General features: G+C 37.7%; 1 protein-coding gene across 6 annotated transcripts in view; it reads right to left on the minus strand.

The window, feature by feature from the left end:
• The window catches only part of RLF (RLF zinc finger), an 80,276-nt gene that overhangs the window by 27,397 nt on the left and 31,115 nt on the right, over positions 1–21,764 (minus strand). For 3 of the 6 annotated variants that reach the window (XM_061412371.1, XM_061412372.1, XM_061412374.1), the window contains exons 2-5: positions 21,438–21,592; positions 20,452–20,533; positions 17,696–17,828; positions 10,764–10,966 (exon numbers count right to left, since the gene is read on the minus strand). In XM_061412371.1, the coding sequence (XP_061268355.1) occupies positions 10,764–10,966; positions 17,696–17,828; positions 20,452–20,533; positions 21,438–21,592 (573 nt within the window). The other 3 variants (XM_061412376.1, XM_061412375.1, XM_061412373.1) reach the window with 3 other exon arrangements.

Consider the following 21,764-nt stretch of genomic DNA (forward strand, 5'->3'; position numbering starts at 1 on the left):
ATTTTAAAAAATATATTGTGGCAACTCCAGAAATCAGAATCTTCCATCTCTTTGGGGTTTACTATTGTTAATATTTGTTTAGTGGTTTTCTTGGAATAATTCTGTAAAGCCTATATTCTGTCATATGTGGTCTCTGCTTCATTAGCTTAATTCAACAAGCTAAATATGTTGCCTAAATGCTGTGAAAAAGTAAGTCTACTTTTCTTAAAAAAATTATTTTTTGTTGCACTGGGTCTCTGCTACATGCAGGCTTTCTCCAACTGTGGCAAGCTATTTTCTCTAGTTGCAGTGCATGGGCTTCGCACTGTAGTGGCTTCTCTTGTTGCGCAACATGGTCTCTAGAGCATGAAGGCTTCAGTTGTTGTGGTGCATGGGCTTAGTTGCCCCAAGGTATGCGGAATTTTCCCAGACCAAGGACTGAACCAGTGTCCCCTACACTGGCAGGTGGATTCTTTACTACTGGACCACCAGTAGTCTTTCTGTTTTTGCCGAACAGCTCTGTGTGTGTGTCGGGGCATCCTTTCAATATTACAGTAGGAAGTTAATGGCTCTTCCTTGCCCTTCATCTCCTACTTGTATGCAGCCTCTCGGTAAACAAGAGTGAGGGATTATAGCCTTCTCAAGTCATTCCTTGGCAGACACACAGCACTATACATTTGTGTTACCTTCCAGAGCACTAGGAATACATCAGAGGTTTTCAAAGTCCTCTATGGATATCCTTTATCTCAGTTTTTCTTTTTAAATTTGTCAGCCTTTTGTTACCTGAACTGGTAATTCCTCCTCAGACAAATGTCATGTGAAACAATTCCCAATGATTATTTCTGATAAGTGCCCTGGAACAGATCTTTTGGCAGAGTGGGCTCTGAATCAAATAAAAACAAATGCTGAGAGCAGAGGTTTTCGGAATGTTGCCAAACAGGTCAAAGAGTGACAATTCTGTGGAGTCAGGCTTTTGCTGAGTTCCACAACCATTCTGCTTCCTCGGGTGGCTGCTAGGAAGCTTACCGGTTCAAGGTTCAAACGCCACCAAGCTCACTGTTCTGACATTCATCTGTTTTTCTTGAATAAAACTTTCTAGGATTATGGTAAGCCTTTAATTTCCGGAGGTCTAAAAAAGTGAATGCCCTCCACACTCTGGTTTCAAATGCTGATAACTTGGAACTCAATTTCCAGCACCGACCTTTCCCCAAATCTCACACTGTGTGAACACTGCTGCTGGTTCTCCCTTGTGTCTTGTTCATCTCTGTATTCCCAGTGCCTAGCACAGTCCCCAGTGAATATACATTAAATGACTGGAAGGCATGCCTGTATTATTTCTTATAGTAACAATGAGAATGTACTATTATCTCAAAATAAAATGTTTTAATTTGAAAAAGAAAAAAAAAGATCACCTCAGTTGTTGTAGAAAATAAATTCTGGGGCAAGAACAGATGTTATTAGAAGGCTTTCATGATAATCAGTGAATTAAACACCAATGGTACAAGAGGTAGTCACTGGCATGAAAGAATGTGCGTTTAGACGACTTATTTGTCTTCTTTAGTTATCATCACGCTTAGGCTACCAGGTAAACTAGTATTCTGGCCAGTGGCATTACTGTAATATTTTAACATTTACCTTTCTCTAGAATGATGGTTTTCAATCTAGTATTCTCCTGATCAGTTCTGGAGTATAAGGCAAGTAATTTGTTCCTAATGAAGTGAAACGAAGTGAAGTCACTCAGTCGTGTCCGATTTTTTGAGACCCCTACCAGGCTCCTCAGTCCATGGGATTTTTCAGGCAAGAGTATTGGAGTGGGTTGCCATTTCCTTCTCCATTGTTCCTAATAGGAGATCTTAAAAAAACAAGCTGGTAAATGTTTCTTTCAAAACAGAGACAAAGTGGATTTAAGGTTTTCCATATAATGAGATCTCTCTCACTTGAATCCCTGAGTAGGAAAAAGGGAGGAGTTATTCTTAGCAAGTCTTCATGTCTAATAACCCTGAGTCTACTTTGGGAGAATTATTCATCAGGTTCATAGACATTACCTGAAAAAAAGGCTGTGCTTCTAAAAACCAGGTTTCTTTTAAACTGCAGCAATACCACAGACCAACACTATGCTATCAAGTTGGTCATTTGTATGTTTCTTGAAGAAATAAATGGTCACTGATGCTTCTGATTAAATCCTATGGCTTAATCCTATGAGTATCTGAGAGACACCTGAACTGTCCTACTGAATTCTTGAAAATGACTGTGTCTGACTAACTCTCCATAATGATCCCTACAGTGTAATCATGTATCAACCAAAATACCTACATGTAACCCATGAAAGTGGCTTCCCAAGTAGCTCAGTTGGTAAAGAATCTGCCTGCAATGCAGGAGATGTGGGTTCGATTCCTGGGTCGGGAAGATCCCTTGGAGAAAGAAATGGCAACCCACTCCAATAGTTTTGCCTGGAGAAAATCCCATGGACAGAGGAGCCTGGCAGGCTACCGTCCATAGAGTCACAAAGAGTCAGACACTACTGAAGCGACTGAGCACAACCCATCAAAGTAACAGTAAAAGTGAGATCCAAATATATACTGAGGTCTAGGAAGAAGTTTCTTCAAAGTTAGTTAAAAGAACTCTGGGGGACTTCCCTGGCGATCAATGGTTAAGAATCCACCCTGAAATGTAAGGGACATGGGTTCGATCTCTGATTGGGAAGCTAAGATTCCACACACTGCAGAACAACTAAGTCCACAAGCCACAACTACAGAGTCTGTGTGCAGCAGCGAAAGATCCTGCATGACACCACTAAGACCCAATGCAGCCAAGTAAATAAAATATTAAAAAATAAATAAATAAAAGAACTCTGCTTTAGGGGATAAATATTTAAATTGGCAAACCTTCCACTTCTTCATACAATCTACCTTTAGTGTATTTTCTGAGTGTACATCTTATTCACCATATGACCATAAGGTTACATGAAGTAAATTATCCAGATTTTAATTACACACTTTATTATTCCTCATTCAGGATCCATCTTAATCTTATTTAAACTACACCCGGAATTTCTATGCTCTTGTTTACTGTTTCTTCTATTCCCAAACTGAATTCCCAGTGGGTCCCGTTTAAATGTATTTGCTCTGTTTATCATTTATATACCTAGTGACTATGTTAATTCCCAACAGTGTTAGACCAGTGAGTAAATCAGGTCCTGTTTGTCTTTGTCTTTTCCTTTTCCCATCAAGAGAAGAAACAAGCCTCGTAACCACATCGACACTGAAGATGTAGTTCACTCAAGGATCAAAACTGAACCCCTACCTTATCTGTGCCAACAACTCTGCAGACAAATTTCTTGCTCTTCATAGTACCAGAAGTGCTTCATGTTTAAAACAGCTTTATCCTTTATACTATATGTGGAAAACTTGATCTTTGTAAAGATTCTCTTTCTCAGTAATAAAAATATACAAATTCTGGCTTTGAAGCTGACTCCATCAACTAATCTTAATTGTGCCTGGCTAAATCTTCCCCAGCAGAGGTTTCCCATTACATACACCCATTACTGTGATACCCACAGGTGCCAACACATAAGTACTTTTATTCCCAGCTGTTGCCGAAGTTAATTTGACTCTTCTCCTGAACTCAGAAGAAGATGGCAAATGTATATGTAACTTTGCTGCCTTAGAACATATGCTGATTTTAAACTCCAATTAATGAACATCAAGTGATTCACTGGTCTTTTTCCACAGTAAATTTTTAAGATTTCTTTAATTGTGCTCTCACTTGCAAAAAATAGCATCACTGGATAAAAGACTAATTATGATGGTACCAGTGTTCCTTTAAAAATAATTTTACGAAGTGTGCCAAATGTTTTCACATCAACATACTTAACAAATTAACCCCAATCATTATAAAAATATTTTAAGTTGCACCTATACATAAATGTATAAACATGAATGGAATGAAATACCACCAAAATGTTTCCCATGAGAACACGACTCATCAATGTTTACCAACTAGTAATAAGTTGTACAGAGCTCTAAAAAGAGCTGGCCAGAGAGTCAGGAGATCTCAGTTCTGGCCTGGGCTTGGACTTAATAATTAGCTTAATGAAGGTAGGGCCTTGGAAACACTACCTCTTGGCCTCAGTCTCACCATTGATAAAACATGGAAGGTTAAACTAAATGATAATTAATGGTTGTAACACACCAGGAAATCTGAATCTTGCATAACAAAGGTCAGCAAACATTTTTTGTAAAGGGTCAGAGAGAAAATATTTTCAGTGCTGCTGGTCAAATGGTCTTGGTAACAGCTATTCAGCTCTGCTACTGTGGAGCAAAGCCAGTCATAGATAATAAACCAATGGGCGTGACTGTGTTCCAGTAAAACTTTATTTACAAAAACAAACAGCAGGGTGGATCTGGTCCACAGGCCATAGTTTGCCAGTCCCTGTTGTAGAAAAACCAAATCATACTTCCAATAACCCAGTTCCTCATATTCTCAAAAAATTTGTTGATATTTATATAACCTCAGGAAGAAATCCTATTTTCTTGCCTTGTTATTAATAAACCAGGAGAGATTCGGCACAAAGTGTCCCATATTCTCCCTTCTTTGCCATTTTTGTCAGCAGCAGAACACTCCCTTTCTTCCAGTCTCTCAAGGTCTCATGAGTCTCTTGAAGGGATCTCTGTACATTATCCTCTATTTTGGTCCTGTCAGCAAGTCCCATTCTTTTTCCTCTTGCTAACTCCAATCTCTTCTCCTAAATCTATTTCTGTCTATGCTTCCTAAAACACTGTTTCAGTCATTTTACTTCTCATGTTCAAAACCGTTCTAATTTCTACTGCATCAAAAGTTCAAATGCACTGCCGTTTCCGAGGCCTTTCTTTTCCCTATCCAACAGGTCTTATTACTTCTCGCAAGACCTCAACATCCACGCTTTTCCCCAGACAAGGTGTTCTCTAGTGGTTCCCTACAAAGTGCACATTCATTTCTGTACCTTTACTATCAGTTATCCCTAAACCATTCTTTTTACCTACATAAACCCCACCATTATTTCAAGGTCCAACTCAAGGATCAGTTTTTATAAAGCCTTATAAAAGGCTCTACACCACTCTACAAAGATATGCTCTCCATTTCCACATAATCTCAGGGAACAATCATATAGCTAAGTATCTACTACTGTTTCTGGCAACCAAACAAGGCCATACACACACTTTTGTATTTGCCATTGCCTAGTGCAATGCTAAAAACAAAACAGGTTTCAAATAAACAAAGTCTGAGAGATTAAAGGAAAAGTAGTTATTACAGAAGAAGAATCAAATCCAAGGTCTAGCAATTTTGGTTCTTCTGAATTCTTTTGGCATATATCAGGTGCTGAGACTAACCATTACTCCATCTTACTCTGATTAAGCTTCCCAACACACAATATTGCAGCTGTTATTAGAGGCAAGCAATCTTCCATCTCCTTACCCTTCCCAACATTTCAGTGGCTTTGTAGTACAGTCTGAAGTCAGGGAACATGATACCTACAGCGTTGTTCTTTCTCAAGACTTTTGGCTACTTGAGATTTTTCATGTTTCCATACAAATTTTAGAATTCTTTGTTCTAGTTCTATAAAAAATGCCACTGGCACTTGATAGGGTTTGCACTGAAATCTGTAGACTGCCTTGAGTATGGTCTTTTTAACAGGAGTAATTCTTCCAATCCAGGAACACAGCATACCTCTCCATCTGTGTCACTTTCCGTTTCTTTCATGAGTGTCTTACAGTTTTCCTTTTTTTTAGAATAAAACACTTTATTTCTTTAGGTCCATTTTAGATTCACAGCAAAATTGAGAGAAAGGTACACAGATTTCCCTCTTAGCCCCTGTCACTGCCTCCTCCATTATCAGCATTCCCCCACTGGAGCATGACATTTGTTACACTGATGAGACTACTTGACAAATCACAATCACCCAGAGTCCACAGTTTACATTACGGTTCACTCTTGGTGTCGCACATTCTATAGGTTTGGACAAAGACACAGTGACATGTTTTATACATTATGTTATAGTATTATGGTATTATACATATAGTATAATTATGATACATTATATTATCACACAGAGCAGTTTCAGTTCAGTTCAGTTCAGTCGCTCAGTCGTGTCTGAATCTTTGCGACCCCATGAATCGCAGCACGCCAGGCCTCCCTGTCCATCACCAACTCCCGGAGTTCACTCAAACTCATGTCCATCAAGTAGGTGATGCCATGCAGCCATCTCATCCTCTGTCGTCCCCTTTTCCTCCTGTCCCCAATCTAATGCCCTAAAATTCCCACTTGCTCCACCTAATCTTCCCTCCCTTCCTTTTCAGACTGGCTTCTTCAATTGGTAATATGCATTTAAATTTCCTCCACGTGTTTTTATGGCTCAACAGCTCATGTTATTTTTAACACTGAATAATATTCTATCGTCTGGATGTACCACAGTTTAATTATCCATTCACCTGTGTGCTTAGTTGCTCAGTTGTGTCCGACTCTTTGCAACCCCATGAACTGTAGCCCACCAGGCTCCTCTGTCCCTGGGATTCTCCAGGAAAGAATATTGGAGTGGGTTGCCACTGCCTACTCCAGGGGGGTCTTAAAGTTTTCTGAATTACAGGTATTTTCCTCCATACTTAAACTCATCCAAGGTACTTTACTCTTTTTCATGTGACTATAAATGAGATTGTTTTCTCAATTCTCTGACAGTTCACTGTTACTATATAGAAAGTGCAAAAGATTTCTGTATATTTATTTTGTATCCTAAACTCCTGATGAACTTTACTGAACTCACTGATGAGCTCTAGTAGTTTTCTGGTGATGTCTTTGGAACTTTCTATGTAAAACATCATGTCATCTCCAGACGGTGACAATTTTACTTCTTCCTTTTCAATTTGGATTCTTCTTTTTTTTTGTCTGACTACTCTGCAATGTGGGAGACCTGGGTTTGATCCCTGGGTTGGGAAGATCCCCTGGAGAAGGGAAAGGCTACCTACTCCAGTATTCTGGCCTGGAGAATTCCAGGGACTCTACAGTCCATGGGGCCACAAAGAGTTGGACACAACTGAGTGACTTTCACTTCCATTCTGGCTAGAACTTCCAATACTATGTTCAATCAAAGTGGTAAAAGTGAACATCCTCATTCTGTTCCTGATCTTAGAAGAAATGTTTTCAGTTTTTCACCATTGAGTATGATGTTAGCTGTGGGCTTGTCAGATATGGCCTTTGTTATGTTGAGATATGTACCCTCTATTCACACTTTTTGAGTTTTTTATTTTTTTTTAATCACAAACAGATTTTTAATTTTGTCAATGCCTTTTTTGCATCTATTGAGATTAACATAATTTTTATTCTTCAATTTAATGTGCTGAGTTACACTGACCAATTTGCAGATGTGTGTGTGCTTAGTCACTCAGTTATGCCTGACTCTCTGCGACCCCATGGACTGTAGCCCGCCAGGCTCCTCTGTCCATGGAATTCTCCAGGCAAGAATACTGGAGTGGGTTGCCATGCCCTCCTCCAGGAGATCTTCTCAACCCAAGGATTGAACCAGGTCTCCTGCACTGCAAGTGGATTCTCTACCATCTGAGCCACCAGGGAAGCCCAAGAATACTGGAGTGGGTAGCCTATCCTTTCTCCAGGAGAACTTTCTGACCCAGGAATCAACCCTAGGGTCTCCTGCATTGCAGGTGGATTCTTTACCAGTTGAGCTACCAGGGAAGACCAGATATCAAACCATAATCACATCCCTGGGATAAATCCCACTTGATCATAGTACATGATCCTTTATTGCTGAATTCACTTTGCTAATATTTCATTGGGAAGTTTTACATCTATGTTCATCAGTAATATTAATCCATAATTTTCTTTTTTCGTGCTGTCTTTTTTTGTCTGGTTTTAGTATTAGGGTGATGCTGGCCTTGTGTAATGAGTTTGAAGTATTTTTTCCTCTTAATTGTATTTATTTATTATTTTTGGCTAGGCCTGGGTTTTGTTGCTACACATGGGCTTTCTCTAGTTGCAGTGCATGGGCTCCTCATTGTGATGGCTTCTCTTGTTGCAGACCACAGGCTAAAGGCGCCTGGGCTTCAGCAGTTGATGTATGCAGGCTTAGCTGCCGCAAGGTATGTGAAATCTTCCCAGACCAGGGATCAAATCAGTGTCCTCTGCATTGCCAGGTGGATTCTTAACCACTGGACCACCAGGTAAGTCCTGAAGTATCCCTTCCTCTACAAGATTTTAGAATAGTTTGAAGACAGTTATTAAGTCTTCTCTAATGTTTGGAACATTCACCTGTAAAGCCATCATGACCTAGAGTTTTGTTTTTTAGGAGTTTTAAAAACTACTGACAATTTCATTCCTGGTAATTGGTCTGTTCCTATTTTCTATTTCTTCCTGGTTCAGTGTTGGGAGAGGTAAACTTCTAGAAATTTGCCCATTTCTTCCAGGTTATCCGTTTATTGGCATATAGCTGTCTGCAGTAACTTCTTACGATCTTTTGTACTTCCCTGGTGCCAGCTGTGAGCCCTCACCATTTCTGAAATGATTTGGGCCCTCATTTTTTCTTGATTGAGTCTAGCTAAAAGACATCAAATTGTTTATCTTTTCAAAGAACCAGCTTGTTGAAAGTTTCAATGATCTTTTCTATTTCTTTTTAATTTCTCTTTCATTTATTCCTGCTCTGATTCCTTATGATTTCTTACCTTCTACACTTTGGGTTTTGTTTGTAAGTTCCTTTAGGTGTAAAGTTAGGTTGTTCATTTGATATTTTTCTTGTTTCCTGAGGTAGGCTTGTATTGCTATAAAACTCCCTCTTTTGCTTTTGTAGTTGGCTTTAGTGATGTGGTAGGCCGGCACAAGGCACCAACCATAGCAGAATATGTTCAAGGAGAAAAACATTAAACAGCAAATTCAGAAAATTCATTCGAGAAATTATATTGAAAGGGGAGGAGAGAAACAAGGTGATAGCTGAAAGAAGCATTTCTTTTTAAAAAATGGAAGAAATAACAGCATAAGTGCTGCTACGATGGTTACAAGCAGAGGGGGAATTGATAATGCAGTAGAGAAAAGGGGAACTGCTGCAGCATTAACCTTGAGGGGATAAGAGCAGATGGGATCTGATACAGAAGTCTAGGAGGCTGTTGGCCTTTGTAGGGGGAAAGCACATATAGTTTATCCTCAGAACAGAAAAGAAGGTGTAAATACATAAATGCAGGTAGGTCAATAGATGCCATGGAAATTTTCTTCCAACATTTCCAATTTCCTCAGAGAAAGGGGAAGAAAGCTCATCCGTGGGGAAAGGGATGGGACAGAAAGTACTGTAGTATACGTTAAAAGAAAAAGTTAAGAGTATGAAATAGTAACCTCAGAGAGTGGGAGAGTGAATAGACTACAGAAACATAGTGTGACTCAATTAAAGTAAATCAGCAGGTTTTTCCCCACCCAAACCACTAATGCAGGTAAAGATACAAAGGAGGTGGAGATGTAGGGATAATGAGGATACAGGTTAGTCAAATAAGTATAATTAAGGAAGAGACCAGCAGAGGAGTTGAGGGTATATGCAAAGGAGTGATAATAGTGATTGACTATGGAAAAGCAGGGTAAGGAGGGAAGTGAGTACATAAGAAGAGTGAAGGAGAGTGAAAAGCGGATAGGACCGATAGATTGGTTGGTCCTGGTGGAGTCTGTATATTAAAGTCTAAAGATAGGGGCTTCCCTTATAGCTCAATGGTAAAGAACTCGCCTGCCAATGCAAGAGACATGGGTTCCATCCCTGATCTGGGAGGATCTCACATGCCAAGGAACAACTAAGCCACACTCTTGAGCCTGTGTTCTAGGGGCTGGGAGCCACAACTACCGGAACCTGCGCGTCCTTCAGCCCCGGCTCTGCAACGAGAGAGGCCACTACAATGAGAAACCCGAGGACCACAACTGGAGTAGCTCCCGCTCTCAGCAACTAGAGAAAAGCCCACATAGCAACGAAGACCCAGCACAGCCAAAAATAAACAAATAAAATTATTAAAACGGAAAGACAGTTTCACTTGGAGAAAAGATATTTACAGCTGAAACTGTCATAAAAGTTTAAGAATCACTACAGCATAGAACCAGATCCTCGTGATTCCTTCATTTAACAAGAAAGTTCAGTGTAGAGGTAAAACGAGAATCTATATTAAGACCTGAATGGCAGGTAAGAGAATTAAAGGCAGATGATGAAATATCTATTATTTTTCTCTCTATAATTTATCAAAAGACTAATTACAACTTTTCTAAGGAAAACGATGATTTAGGCCAAAAAAAAAAAAAAAAAACCACACCAAAAAAAAAACCCCTGTTTGTCTGCTTAATTATTGTTCAAAGTGTACCCACAGGTTCTAAAGTCCTATACTTCTCTGCTTACAGAGTTAAATGTATAAAGTAACTTAAGCTAACTGCCATTATCTTTAGTTTATCTCTTGACACCACTATTAATAATGTCTACATTTCCCAGAGAAATTGTTAGTTTAAGAAGAAAAAGTGACTTTCACATTTAAACATTTCAAAACAAACCATCAGCCAAATTCATAAGCATTTATCTGCATATTTTTAATTATCTACTTTTCAAATACACCTAAAAGACACAATTTTATATTCAATGTGCTGAACAGTTAAATATACAGTTAAAATGGTACTTATCAGTAGCCTGACCAAAAAAAAGTCTTGGTTTTCATCCTGTCATGCAACAATTATTAAAATCTAATAAATTCATTGTATGAATGACAACAGCAGTTACTTGCTTTACCTACCTCCTTAATAGCATCTTCATTAGGAAGCATGGAACATAAGCATGTGATATAGGCTTGCTGAAAAGATGACACATTTGAAATTTCTTTAGATTCTGCACACAGTTTTGATAAAGCAGTAGCCTGGGGGATGCAGTTAGATTTCAACAAATGTTTTATTCGCATTTGCAGAAAGAAAGGTCCTTCTTGTGCAATCAATTTATTGACTAGAAAAAAGGAAAAATAAAACAGTTTGATAACATACCACATAACATATCAAGGTTGTGAAGATGAAAGTTTGATATCTTTTGTTGTTGTTTGTTTTTAGCAGATAAAAGGTCAGCTGACATTACTGGAAGTTTATTCTGATCTCTGTACTCATTTAACAGAGCAAAGAGCAAAATAACGTTGCTAATTATTCCCATATTAGCAGTTTTATTCTGAACATCAAACCATTAAAAAAAATTTTTTTTAACTCTATTTTTTAGCCATACCAAACGGCAGGTGGGATCCTAGTTCCCTGACCAAGGATTGAACCCGTGTCCCCCTGCACTGGAAGCATAGAGCCCCAAACACTGGACCACCAGTGAAGTCGCACAAACACCAAACCTTTTAATAAAGCTACTACTAACATTTCACCAAAATTCATTCTTTCACTTTCTCCTCCCTCACATCCTGATAAGGATAGTAAGGAACAGTGAAATGAACTATAAACATAAGAACACGGAAAATGAAGTATCCTGTGTAATATTAACTACCACTTAAACACTCATGAAGTACCAAGCTTTGAGTGTTTTTACACACCTCTCATTTACTCTTCACACCACCACCAAGGCAAGTATTGTTATCCCCGGTTTAAGGTTAGGAAAATCAATACTCAGAGAAATTAGGTAACTTGCCAAGGATTCCAAAGCCAGTGGTGGTCTTTCCTCTAAACCAGGCATTTCTCAAAGTGTGTTCCACCGAGCAAAAGACCTGAGAGATAGTCCTAGAAAAAAAAAGGATTCCTTGGTCAAATCTCTGAACAGTCCTGCAATGAAGAAAACTGTTCACTCTTATTTAAACCCAATGTTACCCAAACTGATTTGACCAGAGAACCCTTTTACACGTATCATTAACATGACATAAAGTCCATGTTCCTGGTTCAGTACACACTTTGGAAAATGCTGCTCGGAGCAGTACTCACATTGATTTGTACAGTGTTCTGAGCAAGCCCTTGGTTTATAAGTAGTAAATATTCAACAAGTGTGTGGCACTGTTACCCAGTATCACTGAAAGAACAGAGGTGGGAACGTACATGCGAAGCTGAGTGGCAAGCCAGCACTCTAGGTGTTTTAGATGGTTCACCTAACACAGTGTTTCTCAAACTTGAAAGTGCTTTCTGAATCACCAGGGAAATCCTATTAAAATGCAGATTCTAATTCAGTAGGTCTGGAGTGCGATCTGAGATTGTGCTTTTCTAATAAGCCTCACAGATGATACCCATGCTACTAGGTCTACAGGCCACATGTGGAACAGAAATCGTTAAAATTAATGATAAACCACCAGGGTTGGGGGAACCAATGGCCCAATCTTAACTACATATGAGAATCAACTATAGAGATTTTAAAATTTTCTCTTTTTAAAAAAAATAGGTAACATTATACATGCAAATGACACAAAAGTCAAAAGGCACACAAAAAGATGTACAGTTAGAAGCTGTCTCCCTTCTACTTTGACTCCAGTCTCTTAGTCTCTTCCCTCAAGAAACAATAATCATTTTTGTTTATCCTTCCAGTACAGTTCGGAGAAGGCAACAGCACCCCACTCCAGTACTCTTGCCTGGAAAGTCCCATGGACAGAGGAGCCTGGTAGGCTGCAGTCCATGGGGTCGCTAAGAGTTGGACAGGACTGAGGGACTTCACTTTCACTTTTCACTTTCATGCATTAGAGAAGGAAATGGCAACCCACTCCAGTACTCTTGCCTGGAGAATCCCAGGGATGGGGGAGCCTGTGGGCTGCCGTCTATGGGGTCGCACAGAGTCGGACACGACTGAAACGACTTAGCAGCAGCAGCCAGTACAGTTTGTTTATCCTTCTGAGTACAGAAGACCTATTTCTTTTCCTATTTAATATATCATACAGGTCATTCTATCACATCACTGTACACTGAGAGCTCAATACTTTTAACAAGTGTGTTATTCCACTGTACAGATCAAATATAACTAATTTAACCAATCCCCTCCCGATAAACTTGCAAGTTGTTTCCCATCTTTGGCAACTGTCAATAATGCTACAATTTACATCCTTGTACAGAGACCATTTCACAATGCATGGCTGTATCTATAGAATAAATTCCTAGAAGTGAAACTGTTGCCAGGTGGATGTCCAGAGATTGTACCAATTTATACTCCCAGCAGGCATACGTGGAAGGGGCTCGTTTCCTGTGGCACTTCAGAAAGGTCAGTATTCAGAGCTTCAACTCTGGAGATTCTGATTTAGCAGATGGAGCCTGGACCTGGGATATGTGTCTGTGCGTTCTGGCTTTAAATTCCACAGATTCTCTAATACACAGTCAAGGTCAAAAGGCATGGACAGAAAATAGATTACTTGCATGTGGACTTCTTTATTTTAGTCCTACAAGCACTAAATTCCACAAAATGAACTCACAATCATATCTCAAAGAGCTCCTCATTCCTTACTTCTATTTTCAGTAATGGTATTCTCTCAATTTTTTTAAAAAACTGAAATTCTGGCATTACCCTTTCCTTGCCAACTCCTTTCCTAAGAAAATCAACTTAGTTACCGTGTCCTAGCAATTCTTTTAAAAATTCTCTTCAACCTAATTACTTCATGTTATTTCCTGCCACATCTGTCCCCTCCATCCTAAACTGCCTAACATCAGATTATGCTCCATTTATCTACTCTATCAAGTATATGCATTTTCACAAATCTCACACCTGAAAACAGGTATGTTAGCTGTACAACCCAACCCCTTCTAAATTCCTGTAACATTTACTTCTTTTACCACACGTATTTTTCTCTTTACATATAGTAATAAGTGATCAGAGTATATAAAGGTTAAGATCTTAGATTTTGGAATCAATTAATTGATGCCAAATCATGACTCTCACACATACTAAGTTATGAGGCCCTTGGACAAATTAGACCTTCCTGAGTCTCGAGTTTCTTTAACTATGAAAAGACTGCCTCACAAAGATGAAAGAATCATAAATGAAATACCAGAATGCAAGTAAGACACAGAGCACAGGGCCCAGGCAGAGTGAATGCTCAATACTACTTGCTATTTTTTGACTCTGATATCTACATTATACTATCAGCAATTTGAGGACAAATACCGTGTCTTGTTAACTTTTGGATAAAACCATGTATTTAGAAACCAAATGGTTATCACTTTTAATCAATCAAAAACTTTTAAATATTTCCTCACCTGGGCTCAAATTCTGTCTCCACAATTTTAACTACATGGCCTTGCCCATGTGTAATATCTCGCCTGTTGAATGGATTAAATGAGACGGAAAACACAGTGCCCATCACATAACAGGCATGCTATAAATCACAGCTATTACTTCTATGAGGTAAAACTACTTTACTCAATATATTACAGTCACAGTTAAACCACTCTATCAATTTTTAACACAGAGATCAAAGCTGCGTTTTAAAAACACTTTGTTATGTTAAAATCAATCCTTACTTATTTTATAAATCCTTAACTGTATTTTTAAAAAGGAATCCATCCATACACGTCAATATTTAAAACGACACAACAAAGTGTACACTAAGAAGTCTCACTCCCAATTGTGTTCCCTTCTGTGTTCATTTTTCAAACGTTTTAATAAAAAAAATGTTTAACCATATAGCCTCTCCTCCAGCTAGATTCAACAACTGAACCATTTTGCCATATTTCTTTGTCTAGTTTTGCTTTTTCTGAGCCACTTAAAAGTAAGTTGCAAACATCATGACAGTTTACCTCCTATATACTTCAACATGTAATAAATTGTAACATTCAAGGTCCAGTGAAAAATTATCTTTGTCTTTTTTAACAGAAGAGTGTTGTTTGTTTGCTTATTTTACTGAAGGCTCAGGTGACACATGAGAAGTCATACAATAGCTTTAGAGGTATGTGGTAGAAGGGAAACAAAAAACAGACTGCGGTGGGAAGAAAAACAACCAGGAAGAAGTAAGAGCTGGCTGGTTCCTTCTCTACTAGATTGAGGGGAGGAAGTTACTGCCTCTGAACAATTAGGATGGCTCTCTTCCCTCAACCCATAGTACGGAGAGAAATAAAAGAGCAAAAGCCTATTGATTTGGCCCTCCTGAGTTTCAAGAAAAATAAGGAAAAGCCAGTGTTTTGATGTCATGAATTAAGAGGGGAGGAGGATGCTGGGGAAGGCACAAGTCAGTTGGAAAAACTGACAGATACCAGATGGCAGCTCTGGGTTTCCTCTAGCACAGTGAAAGAGGGTCTCCAAGGTGGACGGGCCTGAGGACTTTGAAGCTATGGGTTGCTGCCATCACCACTGGAAGTACAGGTGGTTTGTGGGCACTGGGGCTCAGGCCAGGAACCACCAGGAGGACCTTGGCTGGGCTTGGTCTTGCCATCTCTACATTTTGTGGTAGGCTGCTAGGGTGGCCTGGGGTAAAAGCCTTTGATACCTGGGTGGGAGGACTTGTTCATTTCCCTGCTGATCAGGCCGGCAAAAGTGTCCACAACTGGTACATATTACATGCTTCAGTAAGAAATGTCTTTTTTTTGGGGGGGGGGGCAGGGGGGTAGGTGTGAAAGCGAAAGCCACTCAGTTGTGTCAGATTCTTTGTGACCCCATGGACTATACAGTCCATGGAATTCTCCAGGACAGAATACTGGAGTGGGTAGCCTTCCCCTTCTCCGGGGATCTTCCCAACCCAGGAATCAAACCCAAGTCTCACACACTGCAGGCAGATTCTTTACCAGCTGAGCCACAAGGGGAAACCCATTTTTTTGAGGGGCGGGAAGGGGGGCAGTGGTAAATTTGAGACTTCATGGCAGGAAAAATAAAAATCTTATGCACCTTTTTTTTTAATTCAAAAACTAAACCAAAAGGCATTTACTCAGTTACTTGGAAGTTAAAAAATTTATTTTTAATGTTTCTGATTAGTACACTACTGAAAAACTGCAATTAATGAAATGATAGTCACTGCTCTCAAGTATCAAATGTGTTAATATCTCGGCTGCAAGGGCAATGAAGCTACACAGGAGGCTTTCTAAATCTGTTGATCTGAAATTAGTAAGGGCCAGTTGCAAAAGCAAGCAGGTCACAGGCTGCTTACCACTTACATTGTGGTTCTCAGAAAAATTCCTTACATATGTAGGTATCCTATACCCATTCAGAATTCTACAGATGTTAGGTACTTAATCTTTATTGAATATACAGGATACCATGGGATATTAGGTAAACAGTGCTTCTCCCCATTTCTTTTTTTTTTCTATGTAAAAAAAAAACCTGAATACTATTAATTCCAGAGGTAGGAGGGTGAAATATTTGATTAGTTACATCAGGAAAAAAAACGAGGGACATTTAATGCAATTCCATCTCTTCCCTCTGGGGCTTGAGCCTGTCTACAAAGGTCATGCACTCTTCACTCCTGGAACCTTATCTGGGAATCTGCTAATTCTAGGATCCTTTTGCAACTATTTGGCTTGTCCTCTAACATTGTTTTTTTTTAAAACTTCCCAGGTGGCGCTAGTGGTAAACATCCCTCCTGCCAATGCAATTTTTAATAATGATAAAAGGTAATCATTGAGCGTCTACCTGCCTATATTTACAAAAGGATGCCATTTATCAAGAACCTCAACATAAAACATATATACAAATCTATTTTCTATTTAACAGGTCTTTTTTTTTTTCTTATCAGTATAACTGATAAGCAGTAGAATTATCAGAGGTAAGGAACCAAGAGAAAATCTAAGCACTCTTATTATCAATCATCTCACTATAAAGAAAAACCCAAATAACATGTATACAGTAGGTTATCAAACTTGGGAAATGAATAAGTTAACTGAAATATTTTAAGACCTGTCTCCATGCTACGTAGCTTCAGTTGTGCCCATTTCTTTGCGACCTTATGGACTGTAGCCCACCAGGCTCCTGTGACCATGGGATTCTCTAGCCAAGAATGCTGGAGTTGGTTGCCATGGGAGATCTTACTGACCCAGGGTCAAACCCTTGTCTCTTATGTCTCCTGCGTTGGCAGGTTCTATCATTAGTGCCACCTGGGATGCCCGTATTTTAAGACATCAACATACAAAAGGCCTGAGGCTTGAACTAAAGATATATCAAAAGTATAAATAAAAACTGTTTTGAAACTCATTCTTATTCCAGAAACACACTTAACAAAGATGTGATCCTTGTTAATTTTCTACTAACTTAAAGCAAACAAAATCATAAATGTTGGACATGTAAAATGAGATATTTTGTGCGTCTAAATGGAAACATCAATCCAAATCCATCAATCTGTTGGTCTTCAACTGACAATTTTTAAATAAAAATTTTCTTCTTTGTGTATCTCTATAAAATGCTAAATTCCAATGTTTCATAAATCTAAAATAAAGAGTAATTTTCTGTCAATAGTCCTCAGCTCTAGTAACCAGTAAACAAAATATAAGCAAAGCTCTACTATATACCAAGGACTAGAAGCAGATTATTAATTTCTATCACAGGAGCTCTGTATAAACACTGTTATTCAAAGCAATATTTAAAAACAAGTACAAAGGGATACTTTTAAAACTCTATGTTAAAATTCAAGAATCTTTAAATAAAACATTAAGTGCTAATGGCTAGTTTTTATTATTCAAAGGAGACCAGAATGACTGTTTATTTCACACAGGTGACATTCACAAAATTTTAACCCATAAAAATTTTTAATTCTCTTAGAACTAAATCCTCCTTCAGTAGTCAGTATAGTTTTAAGCTTACCTTCTTCTGTTTCTACTGGCTGTTGAGATAAAATTTTAAGAAGAACAGGATTTTTCCACACCCCTTCCTTGGTAACATGAACCAGTATTTGTAGGTTATTATTCCCAAATTCCAATAACGCATCATGTGACTCCTAAAAAAAAAAAAGCATATCCAGAAAACAGGCAATATAAAGTCTTTTTGCCTTTTCAATATATCTGAAAGTCTATGAAAAGCCCTGTATCTTGGATTTCTTAAAAATAAATAAGCAGGGGGAAAAAAAATAGCTATCCTCAAAGTTTTATGAAATTCTGTTGCTGCTTTTAAATAATGAAACTAGGGCATTTTCACTAAGTTAAAGAGTACCTTTAAAATGTTTTCCTGAATTCCCCTATGTAAAATTATCACCATAATTCAGTTTACATCCTTGAATTACTAAATTATTTTAAGGTCACTGGCATAGCTTTCTTTTAAAAGATTCTGCAGTATTCACATAGGCAACCTATTCCTTCTAACATAAGCATGACAATGATATCTACTGTTATGTATCTTTTTAATTGTTTAAATTCTTCTATCAAAGGACTTTAAACGATAGATGGCTCCAGGGACTTTAAATGCAGGGGCCACAGGTTCAATCCCTAGTTGGGAAACTAAGATTCCACAAGGTGAGCAGCATGACCAAATAAACAAATAGAGAAAAAAAAATTTTTTTTAATAACCTCAAATAGAGTCTTCAAAAACTATGGTGGAATTTTAAAAATAATTTCTTGTTTAAGGTAAAACTATCCGAAGTCCACATCTTGAAATCTACAATATAGAAATACAAGTGCAAGATGTTCACTCTAGCATTATTTACAATAAACAGCAAAGAGATCTGGCCAAATAATTTATGGTGCAGCCACATAAGAGAATCCCAGGCAGTCATCAAGGAAGATGCAATCCTAGACATATGCAATCCTAGACACATGTCCATGATAAAATCATTAAGTTAAAAAGGTTGCAAAACATAGGATCTCGTTTTTATTTAAAACCCCATTTCAGAATGTATTTTTATATCCATAAAGAAAAGGTCTGGAAGGGTTACACAAGCTGTAAATAGTGGTTGAGAATGCTCTCTGCGGCCTGCCTGGTAAAACTATTCTCTTACCAAAGGTATCCTCAAAACATATTCTGATGCCTTATCCATTTTTACCTAAAATAAGAAAACTTCCATTTTTCATGCTTTATATTTCTACAGGGATTGTGTCATATTTTATCTGTACCTCTACTGTATTTATTTTATTGAACACATATTCAGAAATGTGAATATATATATCCTAAATTGTCTGATAAATATTTTAACAAAGTTGTACAAGCAAGGAGGAAGGCAAATATTTTATTTAGGCATAAAATCTAAAAAAAGAATGAAGAAATCTAAGGAGAGATACTAAGAAAGTATCACTCTGCAAAGGGATACTAATAAAAAACAACAGTAACAGCCCTAATAAAAGAATAAGTTCATTTGCCCTTCTAGAATTAAAATGTCTAATGCCAGGGCAAAACTACTGGCAGACCCCAAAACAAAGAATGACAAAATCAATATGCTCTGTATGAAAGATGATTTTAACAACTGTATGAATATGTGAAGAGTTAGGACATTATAGGGATTAGAACATAACAAAGAATTCATCTTAAACAGAAAATCTAAAGAGTAACAATTATGCAGGAACTGGAGATGAACAGGGAGGCCTGGTGTGCTGCAGTCCACGGGGTCGCAAAGAGTCAGACACGACTGAACGACTGAACTGAACTGAACATTATATCATTTCAATTTGGATTATACAGTCAAGAAGAAAGAAATTTTCAAATAATGAGGTGTGTCTGTTAACACACAAACCTTGGCTTATGCCTGCATGAAACAGGTCCAGGCTACTATGGAGTTTGTGTCCTTGAGGAAACAGTTAAACAAAGCAAGTTCTAGGTATAAATCTAGGTGTTAACTTTAGGCAAGTTAATTCACCTCTCTATGCCTGCCTCCCTATTTTTAAATTGTGGTTCAAATGATCTCTATGTTATATAAGGTTTGCAATTTGATTAAAACATACAAAATGTGAAAACAATGTAGAGCACTGTTTGCCACATAATTAATGATAATAACTGAATGATAGCTTTTTTACTTATTAAGTCTGTTTTCTTTAAACAGTTTTTCTATCTCCACTGCTAACAGGTAAATTTGCTTTCTATTGCTGGCAGTACACTTGCTTTTTTTCTCCTACCTTACTCTCCTCTCCCCAACTTGCTATCTTCTGATCTGCTCATCTGAGAATGCTTATTATCAAGCCAATAGATGAACTAACATAGCTCTCCTGTAAGTAAAATGCATGAACAGAATCCCTGATGACTACTTTTAATTGTTAGCATTGTAAGTCCCGGAAATTTTAGGGGAAATTACTAGATAAATGTATCATGAATGAACCAAATAGTATTGTATAATAAACATATACAATTTTATATTTTAATAGATTTATTCTGTCTAAAATTTTGTTTCTGAAGAATGAAAAATTTTTTGACTTCTAAGCTATGTAAAGACTAACAAAACCAAATGAAAGGAAAAAAAAACCAATAATTTTTAGGATACTCTCTTCATCTGGAAGGCCTCTTTCTCATTCCATGAACTTAATACAATATATAATGAACTTGTTTTTGTTCTAAGTTTCCAATTTCAGTTTGCTGGGAGAAATTAACTAGGTGTCTTAGATATCCAAACAGAGACCTTTTTTGAGGCCAAATCAACCCACCTGTAAAGACTGAAGGAAGAGTACCCAGGCTTCACATGGCAGTTCACTTTCAGACACTGAAAGCAGTAATTCAAAACAACTCCTAGAATATGAAAAACTAAGTCAGTATATAACACTGGTTATAGTCATAATCAAGTACAGTATGACAGTGACACAATACACATTTTAGATATATTTAGACTATTTCAAATTTGTTTTTTACTCTTCAAAATTTTATTCAACATTGTTATATTAACTTTTCAACTTTAAAAAAGAGAAAAAAGAAAAACTATGAAGCTTTAGAGAAGGAATAATAGGATTATAAAACAAGGAATGTTTGTGTTCCAAAAAAAGTATGATGTTAGAGGTCTGGGATTTTGGAAAATAGGAAAGAAAACAGTTAAGACCACAGAAAAGTAAAATCGATCATCCAGACTAAAATTTATCCTACCAACAATCTGTAAACTGAATCAAGGTGATTCCAGAACTAAAAACTAACAGCTGTTATATTTTTTCACTCTGCAAATAAAATACATTAAAGGTGTAATTCTGTCTGCTATTAGGCAGTGAAGTATTAAAATATCAACTAAATTGTTATGGGCTCTTAGGGTGGTAATTTTACACTGTGCCCTGATACTTTCTGCTAGTAAAACTCAAATAATACAACTGAGTTGCAGAATTTCACGGTAATTCCCTCAAAGACCACTACACCTTCCAGATACTCTGTCACTTCAGTTGATCTATACCTAAGGACAGAAAGAAAATGTTATCAATCTAAGCCTGAGGAGAAAAAGAGACTGTAGGGGCAATTAAATATCAGGCTGCTTGGCTGCAGTTTCACTTATACTTGTCTCCTGAAAATGGGAATATAAAGGGGTCAGAGCAAAGGAAATTTCATTCAAAGGTATGACCCTTTAAACAATGTGATGCCATAGTAAAGAGAAGTCCGGCAAACATTACAACCAAAAATACTCAATTTTAACAGTGATTTAAGTTCTTAAACTTACAGTACTAATCTGCCAAGCACTAACAGGACATCTTCACACTCAGTAGTTAAATACGGGCGAGCACTGGCGAAGCTTCGGATGGCAAGCCGATACACCTCCAGGAGATACACAATATGTTCTGATGCGTTCTTGTTGCTTGCATACTGCAACAAGGTCTAAAAAATAAAGTTTTAATTATTTTAAAAATAAAGACAATGAAACAAACAAGACTATCTTTGTTCTCAAATGCACTACCCCTTCCCTTTTTTCTAACAGATGCATACTCCTTTTATTTGGCACTAGTTTCTTGAGAGAATTCTATTTTCATCACTTAATGAATTGTTTCTG

Source organism: Bos javanicus, chromosome 3, assembly GCF_032452875.1.
Source record: "Bos javanicus breed banteng chromosome 3, ARS-OSU_banteng_1.0, whole genome shotgun sequence".
Lineage (NCBI taxonomy): Eukaryota > Metazoa > Chordata > Mammalia > Artiodactyla > Bovidae > Bos > Bos javanicus.